Below are 20,800 nucleotides of genomic sequence, written 5' to 3' on the forward strand. Positions count from 1 at the left end.
TTCTGGCATCTGCTTATATTTATTCAAAGCCGGTGTGCGGTTTTGCAGATTGCAGAGTGCATTGCTTTTTTGATCTGGCTGACGGAGAGGTTTGCTTATTACATCTGCATATTCTTCAAAGTTTGGCTTTCCCGGACGCTGTCTCTTTTCATTTGATTGACGAGCTATTTTACGTATCGATCAGCCAACTCCTGCAGGCAGAAGAAAGGCGGGGCAGGCCCAAAAAAAAAAAAAAACCCAAACCAGGGATGGGAAGGCGGAGCTGGAAGGGGAGGGATGAGGCGAGGCGGCCACATGCTGCGCGGTGTGGAGCTGAGCAGAGACGCCGGGCTGGCTGAAACGCTGTGCCGGCTGAATCGTTCCGCCGAATTCCCGAAGTCGGGGGGAAAAAGTCGTAAGTTCAGAGCGGTCGGTCGCTGAATATTCCCGAGCACCAAAACAGAGCCAAATTCTGTCGGCCCGGCACTCGTGTAAGAGAGCAGCCTATCCACAGCTCCGGAAAGGCGATATATACACTCCGCTCACCAAATATCAGCCAGAGGTGGGTGGGCTTGGTTATTAGTTAGAGAAGCTGTAAAAGTCCCTACCCCCACCCCCACCCGTCCTCCCTAGTGCAAAGCTGAACGCCCGAACAAAAGCAATATTGAGTTAAGAATACGTGACGGGCTTGCCGACGTCATGAGATCCCAAAGCCACAAGTTGTGGGAGAGTGTGGGAGAGTTTTAGGAGACCAAAAATTGCCCATTCTGAGCGCCAGCTCTTGGAAAGGGAAGCAAATTCGGAATATATCGTGCGATGAGATGCGGCTGGCTCTAACGGGATTTTGCAAACAGGAAACCTACAGTTCTAAGGAACTGTTAAGAAAACCAGAAATATTTCTGGCCGATGGGATCTTCAAGAATCAATTTGATCTTATGACATTATGCAACTTTTCAGAGTTCTACCAACTACCATTTTCACCACTGGGTATTCATCTGGGACTTCTTTTCAGCTCTCTTTTTCTTTTCTTTTTTTCTTTTAGTGATAGGTTTGGTTAGAGTTGGCAATTCTTAGTAACCCTCTGGAACCTGCTGGGTCATTTGAGTCACAGAAGACAATAAATTGAGAATGAATTGAGTGTTGGTGTATGTAGATTTGAATCTGTTAATTTTAGACTATGCTGGCATAAAAGCAAAGCTGTCGGTTTATCGTTAGATCTCAGTACAAGAGCTGTCTGGCTCTCTGCCTTTTGCAGCATCAGCAGGAAAAGGGGAGGTGATAGGAAAAGAACTGAAAGTGGCAGATACAGTAGTAGAGCAAAAAGGGAAAGGACGAAGAACATTTCCCTGCTTCCAGTTGCTGTACACAGCCACACTTTTTAAACACTTTTCATTCTAATTTTAATATTTACACCTCAGAAAACGACATCCCCAGCTCTTCCAAATTTTGCTTTGCTGAACAAAAGGACACATTTTCCTGTACCTTCTAGGACAGAGGTATCCAACCTTGGAAATATGGCTGATCACGGAACTCTGGGAGTTGAAGTCCGCAGGCCTTAAAGTTGCCAAGGTTGGACCTCTTAGTGCAAGATTGTTTTCTTGCAGATTTTTTGTTATTCCACTAGGTAGCATGTTCGGTACTAGAAGAGAGTAGATTCAAGGATTCACAGCTTAACCCTGAGCTACATATTTTCCCTTATATTAGCAATTCTACACATTCTCAAGCTGTTTGACAGGCAGTTAGTATGCCAGATTTCATGATTGCTTATTCAGAAGATGAGTGCCGTAAAATAGGACTGTGCAAACCAGTTGAAAGGGTGTTACACTGTAGTCCTTGACTTGCGACCACAATTGAGCCCAATATTTCTGTTGCCAAGCAAGGCAGTTCTTAACTAATTTCTGGCTCATTTTATGGCCTTTTTGCCACAATTGTTAAGCAAATCACTGTAGTTTTAGGTGAATCATATGGTTGTTAAGCGAATCTGGCCTCCTGCATGACTCTGCTTGTCAGGAGCAGCTGTGAAGGCTGCAAATGATGATCGCATGAAAGTACAACTGTCATAAATATATGCCAGTTGCCCAGTGCCTGAATTTTGATCACGTTATCTTGGGGATGCTGCAGCAGTTGTAAGTGTGAAAAACAGATAAAACATTTTTTTTCAGCGCTGTTGTAACTTTGAAGAGTCATTAAGCGAATGGTTGTAAGTCAAGGACTATCTGTATGTGCATGATGGTGGCCAAGATTGTACCAAATGCCCTTCTGAATGGTTCCCACTGCCTAAAACAAAGTTACATTCAGATAACTCTGGATAGGATTTCAGTCTTAGGAATGGATACTCAGCAATGAGACCTCATTAAGGTCTCATTAAGACTTTATTCTGCCTAAGTGTGTTTTGATAAACTTAGAACTATTGATTTAGACATCAGTGAAAGTCACTCACTCAAACCTTTCTATATTTTAAAAAAGACTGCAGTTTTCTTTCTACAGATGTTTGGCTAACAGATGTAAACTATTATGTAATCAGACCTCTAAGTGATAACCATGCTATTTGAGTCCTCTATATAAAAACTAAAAGAGTGACTCGGGTTAAGACGTTGAGCTTGTTGATCGAAAGGTCGGCAGCTCAGCGGTTCGAATCCCTAGTGCTGCCGTGTAACGGGGTGAGCTCCCGTTACTTGTCCCAGCTTCTGCCAACCTAGCAGTTTCAAAAGCATGTAAAAAATGCAAGTAGGAAAAATAGGGACCACCTTTGGTGGGGAAGGTAACAGTGTTCCGTGCGCCTTTGGCATTGAGTCATGCCGGCCACATGACTACGGAGACGTCTTTGGACAGCACTGGCTCTTCGGCTTTGAAACGGAGATGAGCACCGCCCCTTAGAGTCGGCAATGACTAGCACGTATGTGCGAGGGGAACCTTTACCTTTACCTTTATATAAAAACTAGTATGTAGCAGAGGATGAAATAGATAAAGGTAATCATCAATTTACGACCACAATTGAACCCAAAATTTATGTTGCTAAGTGAGAAATTATTAAGTGAGTTTTGCCCCATTTTACAACTTTTCTTGCCATATTTGTTAAGTGAATTTGTTAAATAAATAACATGGTGGTTAAATGATTCTGGTTTCCACATTGACTTTGCTTGTCAAAAGGTGATTACATGACTCCTGGACACTGCAACTCTCATAAATGTGAATCAGTTGTCAAGCATTAAAATGTAAATCGTGACCATGGGGATGCAAAACATTTGTAAGTGAAAAACAGTCATAAGTCACTTTTTTCAGTGATGTTGTAACTTTGAATGGCCACTAAATGAACTGTTTGTAAGTCGAGGACAACCTGTACTAAGGAGTTTCTGGAACAGAAAACTTTAATATCTTCACTTTTAGCATTTTCATTTAGTATTCAGTATTTGGAGATCCAGGACCTGGAAGTTATGAGATACAGATATTGCCAAGGAAGTGTGATTGAAAAGCAGTTAACAGTTGAGGTCTCGTCTCACAATAGACAGAATTGTAATTCCTTTAATTATATAATTTTTGCCATGCAATGTCAGCCTAAATATCATTATTTCTGTAAATATTGATATTTCTATAAAAAGTCTGTATGATGCCCTGAAGTCATTGTTGGCTTGAGCCAGGTTTCTTTTATAGAACATAGGGGTTTCCAACATTAGACATGATAAGGTTTTATAATATGAATAATCTATGGCATTCATTAACCACCTTAATTAGAATTTTGGGGTAGGTGTAGCTGAAGATATTGTGCAAACATCATATCCATGTCATATCCAAGAAAGTTTGCAAGTATCCTATTCCATGTCTTCATTTTTCCTTTCACCTTAGAAAAATACTCCCTTCACTCACAATAAAGAAATGTTTCTTTTGTTTTTTCCCTGCTTTTGTTTCTGTTGTTTTGGGGGGGGGGAGCTTCAGCAGTTCTGTCTTATTTGACTTTGTGTTAGGCGCATAAAATCAAATCCAAGTTGAATAATAAAGTAATGATTAAAGTTATCATAAAACCAGCCAGGTTTTGGTACCCAAGTTAGGTTATTTAAAAGGGAAGTGATGGTAAACATCTGTGAGTCTCAGAATCTATGTCAAAATTCAATTTTGTTTATAAAAATATACACTCTTTAATTCTCAGATTTCTATAAAAAATACCAGTAGGATTTTTCAATAAAATTGGAAAACTCAACCTTAGAAATTAAAATGCCGAGAAGGTTTTAAAAATATCTGAGTCAGACTAGTGACATTCTTGATTTAAATCTATCAAGTTCAAATATTAAAAATCCAAATTATCAGAAATTAGTAATTATGAATGAAACGGCATCATTGGTTTTTAATGTTTTCTAATCCAAGAGTTTTTTTTAATCTCACTTTAAAAACTTATTATTTCATTTAGGTTTGCAAGAACATTTTGGCCTTCTCTTTTTTTATAAAAAAAAAATCTCAAAAGAATAGTATCTTTGATATAGATTTCACTAATACCATCTTTTTTTGGAATGCAAATAAGTAATAAAAAAACTCCTGAAATTGTTTTCAGACATCCAGTAACTATAAGCAGAACCTCAATCATTGGTCGAAGAATATGGATCAAGATGAAAATCAGAAAAGGAACTCTGAAATTACACAGGAGAGTTTTGGCAAAACGGTAATTTTTATATTTTTAAGTTATCTGTTCTAAATTGTCCTTGGATGGAACTTTGGTGCCCCATCCACAATTTTTTCTGGGTGGAGGGCAGTATATACAGCACTTAATTATTAATATTTGGTGAGTAAATAAGTAAGAGTTTTTGATTCCAAATGGACTCACAGTAGAAAGAGAGATCTCATCAAGTTTCTAAAAGTGCAGGAAAACAGAATCAGAAAAAAACCTTAAAAGGGCTATAAAGTCAGTTCACTACAATACTAAAAACATATTCCTAGTCATGGGATCAGGATGTGGTCAGATGAACCTATTGCTTAATTGTGAATGTTATTTTTTGTATCTGGTTCTGGATCTGACAAGCACTAAACATATATTCCTCATTTGTAGAATGGCTCAGTGCTATCTTCTGTCCTACTGAATATCTATATGAAACAACTGGGGAGGTCATCCATTGGTTTGGAGCCCAGTTTCATCAATATGTAGGTGATACCTAACATACATCTTGACCCTGAATGGACCAAGTGATGCTGTCAGTGCCTTGTCCCAATGTCTGGAAGCTGTGGGTCCAGATGATAAGTAACAGATTCAAATTCAATTGTGCCAAGATTGAGTTGCTTTGTATTTTGACTCTCCCCCACCCCCCAAATCTAGGGACTTTCTTTAAACATGGATGGGGTTATACTCCACTTTAGACTTGTATGCAATCTGGTGTTCTTCTGGGACTCACAGTTCCTTGTCAAAGGGCAGATTCTAGCTGTGTTCAAGACAGTCTTTTCATACTTTCATCTAGCATCCAAGTGACAGACATTCCTGGAATTATAGGGGCCCCAGATGGTCATGGATGCCTTGGTCCCTGTGTAGTTGGACTATTACAGTGAATACCACATGGGACCCTCCTTGGAGTACTCAAAAGCTGCAGCTGATTCAGAATGCAGTAGTATGGGTAATGGGCATCCCTCAATATGCTTTTGTGGCAGCACTGCGGAACAAGTTGCATTGATTTTCAGTGAGCTTCCAGATGCAAATCAATGTGCTGGCTATAATCTATAAAACCTTTAATGGTATAAGACTGGATTATTTCTTCTATTGTTTCTGTTCATCCAGTAAAACCAGCAATGTTGGTATGTTTCAGTTTTCTTTAATCAAACAGTATCACCCGACCTAGGAAGCCTGCATTCTCTATTGAATAATATCCCTTCAGAGATCTGATGCTATTCCAGAAGTCTTTAAATATTTGCCTATTTTCTCTGTCCTTGGGGTAGGATGACTTAAGAGTATTAGTTTGGCCGGGGGGTGGGGGGTATTAATGGTGTCTATACTATGGTATGTCTGAATGCATGTAGTCTTTTTTTCTTTTTTTTATTGGTTCACTATTTAAAATGTGCAAGTTGGTCACTCTGGAATTATTTCACAGGGTATAATGTTCCCCACAGAAGGTTTCTGGTGCAGTGATTTATCTTGTTCAAAAGGTTCTTGGTTTTTTTTTAACACATTGGGTTCTTTATTTATATTCCCGTGATAATGTAGTATCTTTTACACTCTTATAAGATGTTGTAAGAGTGTAAAAGCACTGGCTTTCCCATTCAGTGCGGGAAGTTATATGGAATTGAGAAACAACTATTAATATAAAGAACCCCTTAATTAGCATTAAAGTTGTCTTGTCGAATTGGCCTGTGAGAAGAGATGACATTTAGTCTACAAGCATCACTATAATTTTTAGGTTAATATATTGCAATAAAGAAGAAGGTACACCACATTTATTCTGCATTTTTTGGAACCTAAAATTCAACCACATACACATCTGTCTTTAAAAAAAATATGGCTCTTCTATCTTAATCAAAATAATTTTTTAGTTAGCGAACATTTTCTGATTTTGCAATTCTGTTCCTCTGTGTTAGTTACATATACAAATGCATGATGTAAATATTAAAATCAAAGCTTAAACTCTGTTATGCCCTGGGGTCTGATTGGAGGGAATAAAGTCTCAACATTTCACTTTAATAATAATAATAACAACAACAACAACAATAATAACAACAATAATAATAATAGTTATTATTATTATTTACACAAAATGACAGTATATACAGCAAATGAGATAACTATGCTGGATTTCGTATCATAGATCACTAGTCGTACACTTCCCAAGCATTTAGGACTGTGTGATGTATCAGCGAATTATGCAAGCAGATCCCAGTAAGGTGGCCTTCTGCAGCTGACCAATGGTGATCTTGTTAGCACCAATTGCTTTTAAGTGCTTGCCTAGGTCTTTAGGCACAGCTCCCAGTGTGCCGAGTACCACTGGAACCACTTGCACTGGTTTATGCCAGAGTCTCTGCAATTCGATTCTGCTGTCACCAGGTATAGCAATGTCGACTGTCCACACTTTTTTCTTTTCCACAATCATGACATCTGGGGTATTGTGTTCAAAACTTTATCAGTCTGTATTCGGAAATCCCATTATTATTGTTGTTGTTGTTGTTGTTGTTGCTATATTGTTAGGTAAACAAAACTTTAGTGGGTGAAGAATATTAGTTTGAAATAGTAGAAAATGCTTTCCAATATAGGATTCCATTTCAAAATGATTTTGTAAACTACAGGAAAAAAATTAGCTGCATTCCCATAAAAATCTAAACTCATCTTAAAAGCTTTACATTACTAAACCAACTTCAAAGATCACAAAACAATGCAATTTTAAGATGTTCAGATCTCTTTATTGGCTAAAACGTTTTCCCACTAGTTTAGAAATTCACAAAATATTGTGAGAAAACATTATATAGAAGTACCAGCTTCCCGAAAATAAGTTTGGTGCCTAAAATTACACATAACTAAGCTAATGTAATACAACCTCAGATTATACAAATTCCTGTGACCTAAAATCTGAGGCTTAGAGAAATTTCAGATGGAAGGAATTACGTGGGGACTAATGTACAAAGAAAAACAATGCACGCATCTACTATTATTAGTTAATACTAAACCACTCTTTAGGCTTATGTGTACTGTGTGTTCTTTTCAGATAATGGATATACAAGCTTCTGGTGTTCCTGAAGAAATTATGTTCTCTCACATGCATCAAAGAATCCACACAGATGAGTTTGAGTCTCCTCCCAATAAGTACTGCGAATATGATATTTTTCCTAAATGGCATTTACCATTGAAAACAGCATTAATACTCTCTTTCTTTATATTTACTTATACTTTCCTAAGGGATGTCATCCGTCCTTTTGTCACTACTCAAGAAAACGTATTTTATAAAATTCCAATCTTGGTCATAAACAAAGTCTTACCGGTGGTATCAATTACTCTTCTTGCCTTGGTTTATTTACCTGGGATATTAGCTGCAGGTTTCCAATTCCATTATGGAACTAAGTATAGACGTTTTCCACAATGGTTAGACAGATGGATGTTATCAAGAAAACAATTTGGACTTCTTAGCTTCTTTTTCGGTTCCATGCATGCCTGTTACAGTTTGTGCTATCCACTGAGGAGATCCTACAGATACAAACTCTTAAACTGGACATATCAGCAGGTATGTATTGTGACAGTATCACTATATATACAAGCGCACCCACATTGTGCATTTCTGGTGATCTAGTCTCTAATGATTAATGTTGAAAAAATGGATTCAGTGAAGAAAAAAAGGTTCTAATTCTGTACATGTTTCATCACATTAGGCCCCATTAATTCCATTGGATTACTCTACATAGATGGGTTGTAATCTGGATTACATAGATATGTACAATGCTATTTTACATTTTATTTTATTTTATTTTACATTTATTTTACAACTTGGGAATTGTTGTTGAATTGAGGTTGGGAATTGGGCTTTTTACTCAAGGCAACTTAATAGAACCTGTCAAGAACAGTAGCTGATATATTTTTTTTGCACACTGAAAATCATTGACACAAAACATTGCTAGAAATTTTAAATGGTTTTGTCCAAAGTATATAATGCAGAAAGTTTTGTCAAAGTGTAGATGTGAAGAAAAAAATTATGTAATTTGCATCCTATCACCCATGCTAAATATTAACTTTGTAATAATTTGTAATTTGTACACATAAATTACAGGTAACCCTAAATGAATTTACAACAGTTCATTTAGTGACCATTCAAAGTTATGACGACACTGAAAAAAGTGACTTATGAACATTTTCTATACAACCTTTGTAGCAGCCCCACAATCACATGATCAAAATTCAGATGCTTGGTAATTAGTTCATACTTATGACCATTGCTGTGTCCCAAGGTCATATGATTATCTTTTGTAAACTTTCAACAAATAAAATCAATGGGGAAGCCAGATTCACTTAACAATTGTGTTACTAACTTATCAACTGCAATGATTCGCTTAATAACTCTGGCAAGAAAGATCATAGAATGAGGAAAAGCTCACTTAAAAAACGTCTCACTTAACAGAAATCATGGACTTTTTATAAAAAATTTGGATTTATGGACTGTCCTAGTAGGTTAACAGTGGTTGCCAAGAGAACCTCCCTTGATTAGTCACTTAAAACATTATTCCTTAGTGCACTATCTGTCACAATATGCCAAAGGTTGTATTTAGCTTGAGAAGGAATTCTGTTTGTCAGCAAATAAAGGGAGTCATGCTGGGAAAATCAAGTTAACAAGGAATTGCAACTAATCTTCTTAGGAAGTTAAAACTTTGCTGAAGTAAGTAAATATTCAGCCTAATTGACTTTGCTTTGGTGTAGGCTGATGCAATTTCTATTTGTCATTGTTATAAAAACAACACGATAGTTTAAATATGGCCATACCCTAATTTGATACACAAAGCTGAAAAAAACGAAGCACATTTAATTATTGTTAAATAATACAGAGGTGGGCTTGTTTACACATATACATTGATATTTTTTTTCTCCCTAAACCCACTGCATTTCCTGACCCATGTATAACTTTATAGGGGAAACTCCAGTGTTGTCGGAGATGTAACCACAGCTTACATTTCAACCACAGAAATGACAATAGGTTGTCATTCCATATAATCTGATTCCTAGAGGGTTATCTATACAGTTCCCAAAAATGTATACAACTAGAATTGAATGTTAAGTACATGTCAAGGTGCCCTTCTGGTATTTTTCCAACTCTAATATTATTTCCACAGGTACAGAAAAAAAAGGAAAATGCCTGGATTGAACATGATGTCTGGAGAATGGAGATTTATGTATCTCTAGGAATTCTGGCACTTGCTTTGCTGGCTCTGTTGGCAGTAACATCAATTCCATCTGTCAGCTATTCATTGACTTGGAGAGAGTTTCATTATATTCAGGTAATAGACGGACAGATGGGTCATTACAAAGGATCGTTTAGTAGCAGGATATGAACTTGGGTGTTAAAAGCCTGATGTTCAGTCTCTGCTATTCCCAGTTGAAATGATAAAATAATGATGGGATGCATGAAAGAGAGAGAGAGATCTGTAAACTTGGTCACATTTTTCCTACTCACTTGATTTCGACTCTGCTTGTTGATATATAATTCATGGAACAATTATGAGAAGGGGAGGCTCTTTGGTTGAAAAATATTTCCTTTTACTTTAGAATGGAGATATTGCACTCTTTACATTCAGAAAATAAATATTTATTTATTAGAATTCTACACCACTGTTGCAGAATTTCATATATTTTACATAATATGTCTTAAGAAGTCCAGAGATAAAGACCCTGATTTTGTAACTACATATTAAAATTTTATTGACTAATGTTTTGGAACTAATAGATATTAAGAACAACAAAAAGTATTCATCAATTTCTTGTAGAATTTTAATACACTTAAGATTATCAACTTTTGAATCAACTCTTTTAGCTTTCGTTTTGACACAATTTGATTCCTGCAGTCAGAAGCAAATGAGCATTTATTTCCATGCCTGCTGGTTTGCAATATCAAGTTGCTGTTAATCCCCATGAATAGACTAAGCTGTTCTTTTTACTCTTGTCAACTGATACTCCTAAATATATGTATCTAGCAGGTACTGTGAATTATACTTAAATCTTAATTAACTCTAATTTCTTCTTTTTTTCCCCTAGAGCAAGATGGGATATTTAGCGTTGCTGCTTTGTACTATTCATGCACTAGTATTTGCATGGGATAAATGGATTGATCTACACCAGTATTTATGGTATACTCCACCCACTTTTATAATAGCAGTTATTCTTCCAATTGTAGTTCTGACTTGTAAAGTTATCCTGCTGTTCTCTTGCTTTAGGAAGAGACTACAAAAGATCAGGTCTGGTTGTGCTGTTGTGACAAATGAGACACAGATCACTTCCAAGCTGTAGATTCACTGAGCTTTTCCAAATCCTAAACAAAAACAATTGGTACATATAGTTGCAGTTCTGTTAGTTCAGGTACATGAAGTATACTTCATTAGACTTGTTGAGGTTTACTTCTGAAGATGGTATCTACGATCAAACTACACATTGGAAAAATCCACTTACTTTTTTTTAATATTACAGTTTTTACTGATAAAATCCTGAGATTGTGCCTCTGATTGAATTATAAGAATTCTATATATGAATTCATAAAAAATCCCAAATTTTTAATTTCTTATTCGGAAACTTTTTCAAGAATATTGTGGACCTATAATATTTATGTACTTGAAATATGCATTGTATTGCAATCTAAAAGATGCAGAACAATACGTGGGGTAAAAAGTATAACATGAACAATGGGCTATCCTTCCCTCAATGTTACAGTGAATGAAATTCCATAGGATAGGCATACGTTCTTTAGCCCACAAATATAATCTTCCACTCTCCCTTCCTCAATTTCTTTCATTACACATACAAAATCCCATTAAAAAATCAAAGATTTGTATATTCATCTGAGTTGCATGAACAGATCGACTAATGCAGCCAACTTATATAAAATACTTTTTTTAAAAAAAAACTTTTGTACAAGATGTCACTGCATTGGACTAGGAAATATAGCATATGAATTCAGTTGTCAGATAAAAGGTGGATAGTCTGAGTAAAAGCAGAAGTAGAAAAGGAATGACTTTATCCGCCAACATTTCATCTTCTAACTTACTATTTTATACCTGGAGATTCGAGAGAATATGCAGTACTTGAAAAAGAGATGCATGAATGTTAAAGAGTCTCGTTTTTTAAAGCCACTTTAGGTTTGGTATGTTTGGCACATTCGGTTTATATAACTCTTTGTCAGTTGTGAGCACTACTAGTTATGCTACAGTAGTTTGCTAATACAAGAGCCAAATAACTGCAGAAAATGCAATATAGTTAACTTATGACTGAAAGACATTTGGGCATGGATTGATCTGGGACTTTCCAATTTTTATATGTTTTGGGAGAAATGATTTCCATCTGTGCAAAGTTGAGTTATAATTAATTATTCTGAAATCTGGAGAATATTCTCATTTTCTTTTCATTGAACTCATGTTCTTAAAATTATATTGAGAATTGAATAATGTAAATATAAATTTATGTAAAAGTAGTTATTAGTATACTTTTTGTAAGAATGTATGCAGTATAATAAAACTTTCTTACATTTTTCCAAGCTTCATATTCCAGTCATTTTATGTTAAGTAGAAGTTAAGTGATTGTTCTACCGTAGTCTTTTAAGAAAAGATATGGTGTAGGTAGTTTGTATCCAGAGGGAAATAAACAATAGGAACAATTTCCTCCCTGAAAATCTCATCATGTGAATCTAATACAGGACTACTGAATAAAAATAATGTATAGGGAACCATAATTTTTCATGGCAGTAGTACCAATAAAACAGCAGTGGAGTTAAATTAACCATGAAACAAGTTATCATCCAAAATATACATCCAATAAAGGAGATCTACAGGCAGAAACAATTGTGTGATTGTGATTTCTTCATTGATGGGAAGTGAATAAGTGATGCAAGTATGTCTGGATACATTTTATATCTAATGGGATCTCCATTTATACTACTGGGTGTGGATGGAGTGAGCTCTACTTTGACCAAGCAAATAGAAAATGTATTATCAACTCTCGCTAATTACCAGATGTACATACAACTTTCCTTCTTGGCATAATCAATCAATACATAACAAATGGATCATTTACTACAGCTAACTACAATATAACATCTAACATCTGCAATGGCACCGCTAGAGAGAAATATAGTTGCTTCCTCTCGAGGAAAATTTTCTCAACTTTAAATTTGAAATTGTCCATTTCGTTTATTTCAGTGAGATTTATTCCTTAGCAAGTATGGGTAGTGCATTTCTGGTTTAACTTTCAAAATACAAACAGGATGGAGTGTCAAAACAAGTCTCAAAGGTGGCTCTACTGCATTAGTAACATTCATAGTTTTAGAAGCAGCCTTCTGGAAAAAAAATTTGCAGTGACCAAATCTGTGCTACTAAAATCCAATTGTTCATGAAATGGCAACGAACTGTAACTTTTGTGTAGACTTAAAAATCCTTTTGAATTTGAGCATACAGTTTTCATAGATTTGTGAGTTGTTACAATAAGCCACACACATGGATATCTACAAAAATATCTAATATTGCATATCATCTTTTCCAACTTTCATTGCTATTTGCCACACAAAAAATTTTTCCTGTATTGAATTAAGGAAAAGATAAATATAAAATTAGTAATGAACAGTACTTCACAAAGTATAAGAATTCTGCAACCTATACCCAGTTCCTTGGTAGCAAACAACTGGATAAAATAAACCTGAGCAACAAGCTATAGGATTGCTTGTAAATCTCATCAAAGCACAATAAAATGCATAGCTATTGAAAACTTCATCGCTATGTATAATTAGACTTCTAAGTGAGTTAACATTTGTAGAATCAGTTTTTAAGGCACCATCAAATTTTCCTTCTCTTTGGTGGATTTGTTTTGTAATTTGTTTTGTATTAAACTAGACTAGTAGCAGTTTAGTTAATTACAGCAGAACATTCCTTGTACATATAGTCAGTAACAAGCTCTTATTTCATTTAGTGAGATTTATTCTCATCAAATAAGCAAATACAGAATTTCAATGTGCATTTATTTACTTTCTGTCAAAATACTAAATAAAAATTACTGAGATAAATGAGATAACAAATATAACATCAAAAGAGGGTATTAAAGACCTAGGTTAAAGGCTAATAGATCAGATGCCTATGAAAGATAACAGTAGTAGAAGTTGAAAGGTAACTCAGTCTACCTTTCTTTTGTGTGTTAATGTTGCTATGAAGTTGTCTTCCACAACTTTCAAAAGTATTGGCATGCCCTTGCCTGCCTCTGATGCTGATGCTCCTCATTATTATTATTATTATGGTTGGTTACACCGCTAGATATTTGGACTGAATTTAGCATTCTTATCCACCTATTGAGTCTTTCCTAAAATCTGGGATAGGCAGATTTGATGTGGTTAATTCATAGGATGTAAATTGTTCCAAGTAAAAGCTGCCTTTTGCAATTGACAGATGATGTTTTGGTCAATGCCAATAGTAGTCTTCCAAATATTTTGGAATTGCACTAATAGCTATTATATTGACAGTACCTTTGCTTTCTTTTTCTACAACTGCTCTACTTCTGGGTCTTGCATTTTGTGATTCTCTCCGGTTCTTTCTTTTATTCTCTTGTCACCAGATATTGCAAAGTCCACTATTCAAACTTTTCTTTCTTCTCATCAGTCGTTATACTGTTGTGAAGTATAACATAACACTTAAGAGTATTATGTGTCAGTGATTGTATGTTTGAATTATTATTGTTATTTACAGATTGAGAATTTGATTAATAATCCAGACAGACGTAGGACATCTATATGCATAAATGAAGAAAAACTGTACAATATTTGGGAGCAAAGTAACAATAGATGGTTCAATACTGTATGAGAATCTATATATATAAATGCGAAAACCACTCACTCTGTAATCACAAAATCTCCACAACCGTAAAGTCTACAAACTTGATATTTGCCACGTATGTTCCTCTTGGCTTCTAGGTGTCCCCTAAGAAGGGATTTTTCAAAATGACCATCAGAGCATTAGTATTTCCTATATTATGATTAACACACTCTGAAGCTAAGGAATTCTACTCCTCCTCCCACCTGAAAAGAAATCTGTTCCAAATGCAAAACACAAACAGAGGAGAGGAGTTTCACTTTCAGTTTTATTTTCACAGCAGGAAGCAGCTTTAATACAGAACACTTGAGCTAAGCCACGGCCAGGCTCTTCCTGTCTCCTTGGTCACACAACAAATACTGTTTCACTTTCCAAACACCTCTCAACTCTCTCACACACTGACAGGACGCTAGCCAGATGAATACTGATATCTGCTGGTAGGCAGAGGCAGCATTTCCCCCCCATTATTTTCCTTCTCAGTTCAGACAAATCTGTTCCTTCTACTGTAACACCAGTTAAAGGGAAAAGAAACAAAAAAATGCAGAAAAAGATTTACAGTTGTGATTAGGAAAACACAAGGGAAACTGCACACAAGTATTGCCAAATTCATTCCCGAGTCAGAAGACAAGCTGTAAAAAAGTATACATCTAATAACCCCAAACAGCCATGGTTGCTGCTGGGATTAAAGGGCTTAAACCCATCTATTTTATTGTTGTTACACTTACAATAATGTCTCCATCTGTAACAGAAACTTAGCTTACCATCTCTAATGAAATAATACAGTAACTTTTTAAACTACTCATTAATTTTCAAGCTTTAAGTGTCAATTTATCAAGCCCCATCACATAGTTTCGTAGCAAAGTACGGGCGTCCAGCTAATAAAAAAATAATATTCAATAAGTGTTAGTAAATGATCTTAAATGAAAAATGCTAACAGTTGCAAATCCACCATGTCACATTTTAAATTAATTGTGCAGTTTTTATATTTGTGATAAATATTAAATTACTACTCACAGTTACACAGATTTGTATCATTTTAATATGTGAGAATCATAAAATTGCCAGCTAGATGGGGAGAGGTGTCAAAAAAGTCAAGCCAAAGAATTTCAACTGTGCAATTAAATCTCACTTTTTTGTACACACATAGCATAACACATAAAAAGGTCTGAGGCTTTGGGTAATCATAGCCATCTTTTTAAAAATTTTGACCCACCTATAGACATTCCTAGCCAAATGTATAAGGAAAACCTATAAGCAGGGTTACTATTACTATAATTTTGCTTCCTACTTGTTCTCCAGCAACTTCTGAGTCATAAATAGGATGAATTAGTTAGCAGTAAAGCAGTAGCAAAGAATTAGCTAAGACAAATACTAAAGTTCAGAAAGATTATATACATGAGGGCTTTAGAAAGCAACTATTTACTTTACAGAGAAGGAAATTTGAAATACAAGAATACAAGTGAGCAGTCAGACAAGGAAGCCCAAACTCATCGGTAGCTTCACACGCAATGAACAAGGATACACATTCAATTTTGCAGTTACTAAGATTGTTGGACAAGCAGGAACAAAAACAATCAGGGAAGTGATTGAAACCTGGGAAACATCAGTTAACAAAGAGTGCTGATTTACCACCAGCCTATCAAGTACTTAGAAGAGCTGGCCAGCACAAATGACAGCTACCAACATAAAAGCCAGCTATCAACACAACCCAATCAACATCTAAAAAGTTACATACAATAGGCACTATAAATACCACACAGAGAATATCACACACTCTGCTAGAGAGAAGTTCACTGACAATGGCTCCAGCATGAGTCCAAAAGCTCAGAAGATAAAACTTCTGGTCCTGGTAACTGACCCAGACTGGATCCTGCAACATTATCCTGTGACATGTATATTTGCCTTCATTTGTAAGAAAATTTGACTACAGCATCCCCAACACAAGGACCAGCATGCTAGTTTTAAATATTTTAACCTAAAGATATATCAATACTTTCTGTCTTTGCATGCTTGCATCCTCCCTATCCCTCTTGCTTAGTTTTATTTTAATTGGATTTTTAAATTTAGATATTTAATTATCATTTTTATATTTTATTCTGTATTTTATCCAATGTTTATAAGCTGCCTAGAATTGCCTCCAGCAAGATGGTTGGGATACAAATTTGATACTTAGGGAGGGAGAGAGAGAAAGGGAGGCCTTGAAGTTGGTACTCAGAACACAAAGGTTGCCATGGAGATTGAAAAATTGTGATCTCTGGTGATAATGGGATACCTTTGAAAGTGAGAGCCAGCTTGTCCAAACCGTTCTGTACTGTAACACTTTCTATGTGCTCTGTGGCCATGTGGTCCTCTGTTCAGATTTCCTGATAATGGTAACAGAAACCCAGCAGTCAGTGGGAAAAGTTTGAAACTAAAGAATGAAAGTCAACAGGATTGTTAGGAAAGAAGAATTTTGGTTTTGTCCTGTTGCAATATAAGCCATATGAACTCCTTTATGAAATTGCATATGAAATTACTTATGTGCAAATATAAGCATGAGCAACCTTTGTGAGATTGCTTATGTGCAAAGATCAAGCATAAGTAACTTTGTTACTTATAAGTAACAAGTAATTTGTTACTTTTATAAGTAATTTTATCACGTACAGAAATAAGCAGAAACTTGTTTGTTCAGCAACATCAAGGTTGCAGGCCTCTACGATGGTGTGAAATGTAGCAACACTTTTGTGATAGCCACAGGACATTCCTTTTCTGATAAGGTTTCTTTTTACAAAGCTGCTTAGAAGTTTCTCCTACATACAACTATATGAGATTTGTTAACATGCAGAGTCAGGATGTTTCAAGATGTATTTCTGTTTGCTACGTGTAGCATGAATAGTGTAACTGTAGAACGCCTTAGACACGTGTGGGAGTGATGTCCTTGTAGCCTGTGTAGATTGCTATGCAACTGTACCACGTGGGCAATAGGCAGAGAACAAAGAGCAGCCACCTCATGGCGGAGAACAAAGAGCCACCTCATGACAAAACTCCTCCCAAGAATCACGAGCTTTCTCCCAAAATCATAGGCTTGTGGATGTGCTTGCAGTCACGTGTTCACATGTTGAATATATGCTAATATGTAACCTCCCCTGCTTACCTTTTGTAACCACCCATTTTTACCTATACACAATAAAAGGGGGCTCTGGAATTTGCTCTGGGCTTCTCACCCCAGACTTTCTCCAGGCTCTCACCCCGAGAAGTCCATGAGTCTGTCGTTCGTTAGCAGCCTTCATGAGAAGCCCACCAAATGCTTGATGCGTCAACATTGTCCTCCATGTTGTTCTGCCTAAGATTTATTTATTTATTTATTTATTTATTTATTATTTAAATTTGTATACCGCCCTTCTCCCGAAGGACTCAGGGCGGTTCACAGCCAGGTAAAAATACAATACAATAAATACAAATTAAAATACAATTAAAAAACTTATTAAAATTGGCCAGGATTAAAATTTGGAGCTAAAAACCCATTAAAACCCATTAAAACACTAACCCAGTCCAGCGCAGATGAATAAGTAGGTTTTAAGCTCGCGGCGAAAGGTTCGGAGGTCCGGAAGTTGACGAAGTCCAGGGGGGAGTTCGTTCCAGAGGGCGGGAGCCCCCACAGAGAAGGCCCTTCCCCTGGGCGTCGCCAGACGACACTGTCGCGCCGACGGCACCCTGAGAGCCTCTCTGTGAGAGCGCACGGGTCGGTGAGAGGTATTCGGTAGCAGCAGGCGGTCCCGTAAATATCCCGGCCCTATGCCATGGAGCGCTTTAAAGACATTCACCAACACCTTGAAGCGCACCCGAAGGCCACAGGTAGCCAGTGCAGCCGACGCAGGATAGGTGTCCCTCGGGAGCCACGAGGGGCTCCCTCAATCACCCGCGCAGCTGCATTCTGGACTAACTGTAGCCTCCGGATGCCCCTCAAGGGGAGCCCCATGTAGAGAGCATTGCAGTAGTCAGGCGAGGCGTCACAAGGCGTGGTGACTGTGCACAAGGCATCCCGGTCTAGAAAGGCGCAATTGGCGCACCAGGCGAACCTGGTGGAAAGCTCTCCTGGAGCGGCCGTCAAATGGTCTTCAAAGACAGCCGTCCATCCAGGAGAACGCCCAAATTGCGCACCCTCTCCATCGGGGCCAATGACTCGCTCCCGACAGTCAGGCGCGGACTCAGCTGACTGTACCGGGATGCCGGCATCCACAGCCACTCCGTCTTGGAGGATTGAGCTTGAGCCTGTTCCTCCCCATCCAGACCCGTCGGCCTCCAGACACCGGGACAGCACTTCAATGGCTTCATTGGGGTGGCCCGGTGTGGAAAAATACAGCTGGGTGTCATCAGCGTACAGCTGGTACCTCACACGAAGCCACTGATGATCTCACCCAGCGGCTTCATATAGATGTTGAACAAAGGCGAGAGAATCGACCCTGCGGCACCCACAAGTGAGGCGCCGCGGGTCGACCTCTGCCCGTCAACACCGTCTGCGACGGTCGGAGAGATAGGAGGAGAACCACCGATAGCGGTGCCTCCACTCCCAATCCCCCAACCGGCGCAGCAGGATACCATGGTCGATGGTATCGAAAGCCGCTGAGAGGTCTAATAGGACCAGGGCAGAGGAATAACCCCTATCCTGGCCCTCAGAGATCATCCACCAACGCGACCAAAGCCGTCTCAGTGCTGTAACCGGGCGGAAGCCGGACTGGAGCAGGTCCAGATAGACAGTTTCCTCCAGGTGAAGGGGAAACTGATATGCCACCATACTCTCTACAACCTTCGCGGCGGGTTGGAGACTGACGATAATTACCTAAAACAGCCGGGTCCAAGGAAGGCTTCTTGAGGAGGGGCCTCACCACCGCCTCTTTCAAGGCGGCCGGAAAGACTCCCTCCAACAAAGAAGCACTCGTAATCCCCTGGAGCCAGCCTCGTGTCACCTCCTGAGTGGCCAGCACCAGCCAGGAGGGGCACGGGTCCAGTAAACATGTGGTGGCATTCAGTCTACCCAGCAACCTGTCCATGTCCTCGGGAGTCACCGGGTCAAACTCATCCCACACAACATCACCAAGACCGCCCTCAGACGTCCCGTCCGAATCGCTGCAATCTTGGTCCAGACCGTCCTGGAAAGATTGTCAATTTCCAAGTGGTAATGATAGTAGGCTCACTGGAATAGAGAAGGAAACTGAGGCAACATTGATGGAAAGAAAGGGACAAGAATGAGAAGATGGTTTCATATGCATTAACCGAGTCCAATAATTAATTCAGTCTTCAAGACAAAGTAGTTTTCCCATCTCAGTCTAAAACCTCTGAGTTGGCAATTATTTCCAGAATGTTCTGCCAATAAATTTTCAGACCATATAAAGGGGGACATTTGGTTATTAACAGTTTATTAAATTGGATTAGAGATACTTTGAAATGTTTCTTAATTTTAAAATCTTAAAAATCCCTATGTAAGTTGTTTAAAAAAAACTGGGGATGAATTTAATTTCAGTAATATAAAGGAGAACATTTTCTTTCTGTTTTCTCCATTTGTGTAATTTAAAATTTTCTGATCTCCTCAGAGATAATGCTCCAAACCACGTGTTCTTTTCTAACAGTACTAAGAATTGTTTCTTAGATGATCAGAACACCTGTGTTTCAAGTGTAGCTTCCCAATATTCATTTAGTCAAACCTTCCTTCCTATTTAAGCAATTTCTTAGAATAGAATAGAATAGAATTTTTTTTTATTGGCCAAGTGTGATTGGACACACAAGGAATTTGTCTTGGTGCATACGCTCTCAGTGTATGAAGTTTATTTATTTATTGAAATTTGTCAAACAAAAACAAGAATAAGAGAATAAAAATACAATGATAGGGACGATATGCATGTTAGTGCACTTATGCATGCCCCTTTACTGACCACTTAAGTATGATGTAAGGTCCACAGAAGTCAATTTGTGACTGAAACTGTGAAAATTTGTAGCTGAGACAACTGAATTAGGTAGGGCATTCCAGACTTTGACAACTCTATTACAGAAATCATATTTTTTACAGTCAAGTTTAGAATGATTTAAAGCAGTTGTTTGTGCACATATTATTGCAATTAAAACAGAAAAGGTCATTTATAGGTAAAATAGAATAGAATTTTTATTGGCCAAGTGTGATTGGCCACACAAGGAATTACTACATATAATTTTGTATGCAATATCTAGGTCTGACCGCAAGCGACACAATTCTAAGTTACCCAAACTGAGAATTTTGAGCCTAGTAGCATAGAGAATTCTATTGTGTACAGAAGAGTGCAAAACTTTTCTCATGAAGTACTTCTGAACCCGTTCA

The 20,800-nt window shown here is 37.5% G+C and overlaps 1 protein-coding gene across 2 annotated transcripts; it reads left to right on the plus strand.

Moving 5' to 3' along the window:
- Nucleotides 1-275: 275 nt before the first annotated feature.
- Nucleotides 276-12,410, plus strand: STEAP1 (STEAP family member 1). Of its 2 annotated transcripts, none has more exons than XM_058183382.1 (5): nucleotides 276-394; nucleotides 4,523-4,630; nucleotides 7,644-8,156; nucleotides 9,751-9,915; nucleotides 10,670-12,410. In XM_058183382.1, exons 2-5 carry the CDS (start codon nucleotides 4,568-4,570, stop codon nucleotides 10,919-10,921), a joined length of 993 nt encoding a protein of 330 aa, XP_058039365.1. In that variant the 5' UTR covers nucleotides 276-394; nucleotides 4,523-4,567; the 3' UTR covers nucleotides 10,922-12,410. The 2 variants fall into 2 exon arrangements, with proteins under 2 accessions (XP_058039365.1, XP_058039366.1); XM_058183383.1 differs by lacking the exon at nucleotides 276-394 and adding an exon at nucleotides 406-541.
- Nucleotides 12,411-20,800: the final 8,390 nt, after the last annotated feature.

Source organism: Ahaetulla prasina, chromosome 4 (genome assembly GCF_028640845.1).
Source record: "Ahaetulla prasina isolate Xishuangbanna chromosome 4, ASM2864084v1, whole genome shotgun sequence".
NCBI lineage: Eukaryota > Metazoa > Chordata > Lepidosauria > Squamata > Colubridae > Ahaetulla > Ahaetulla prasina.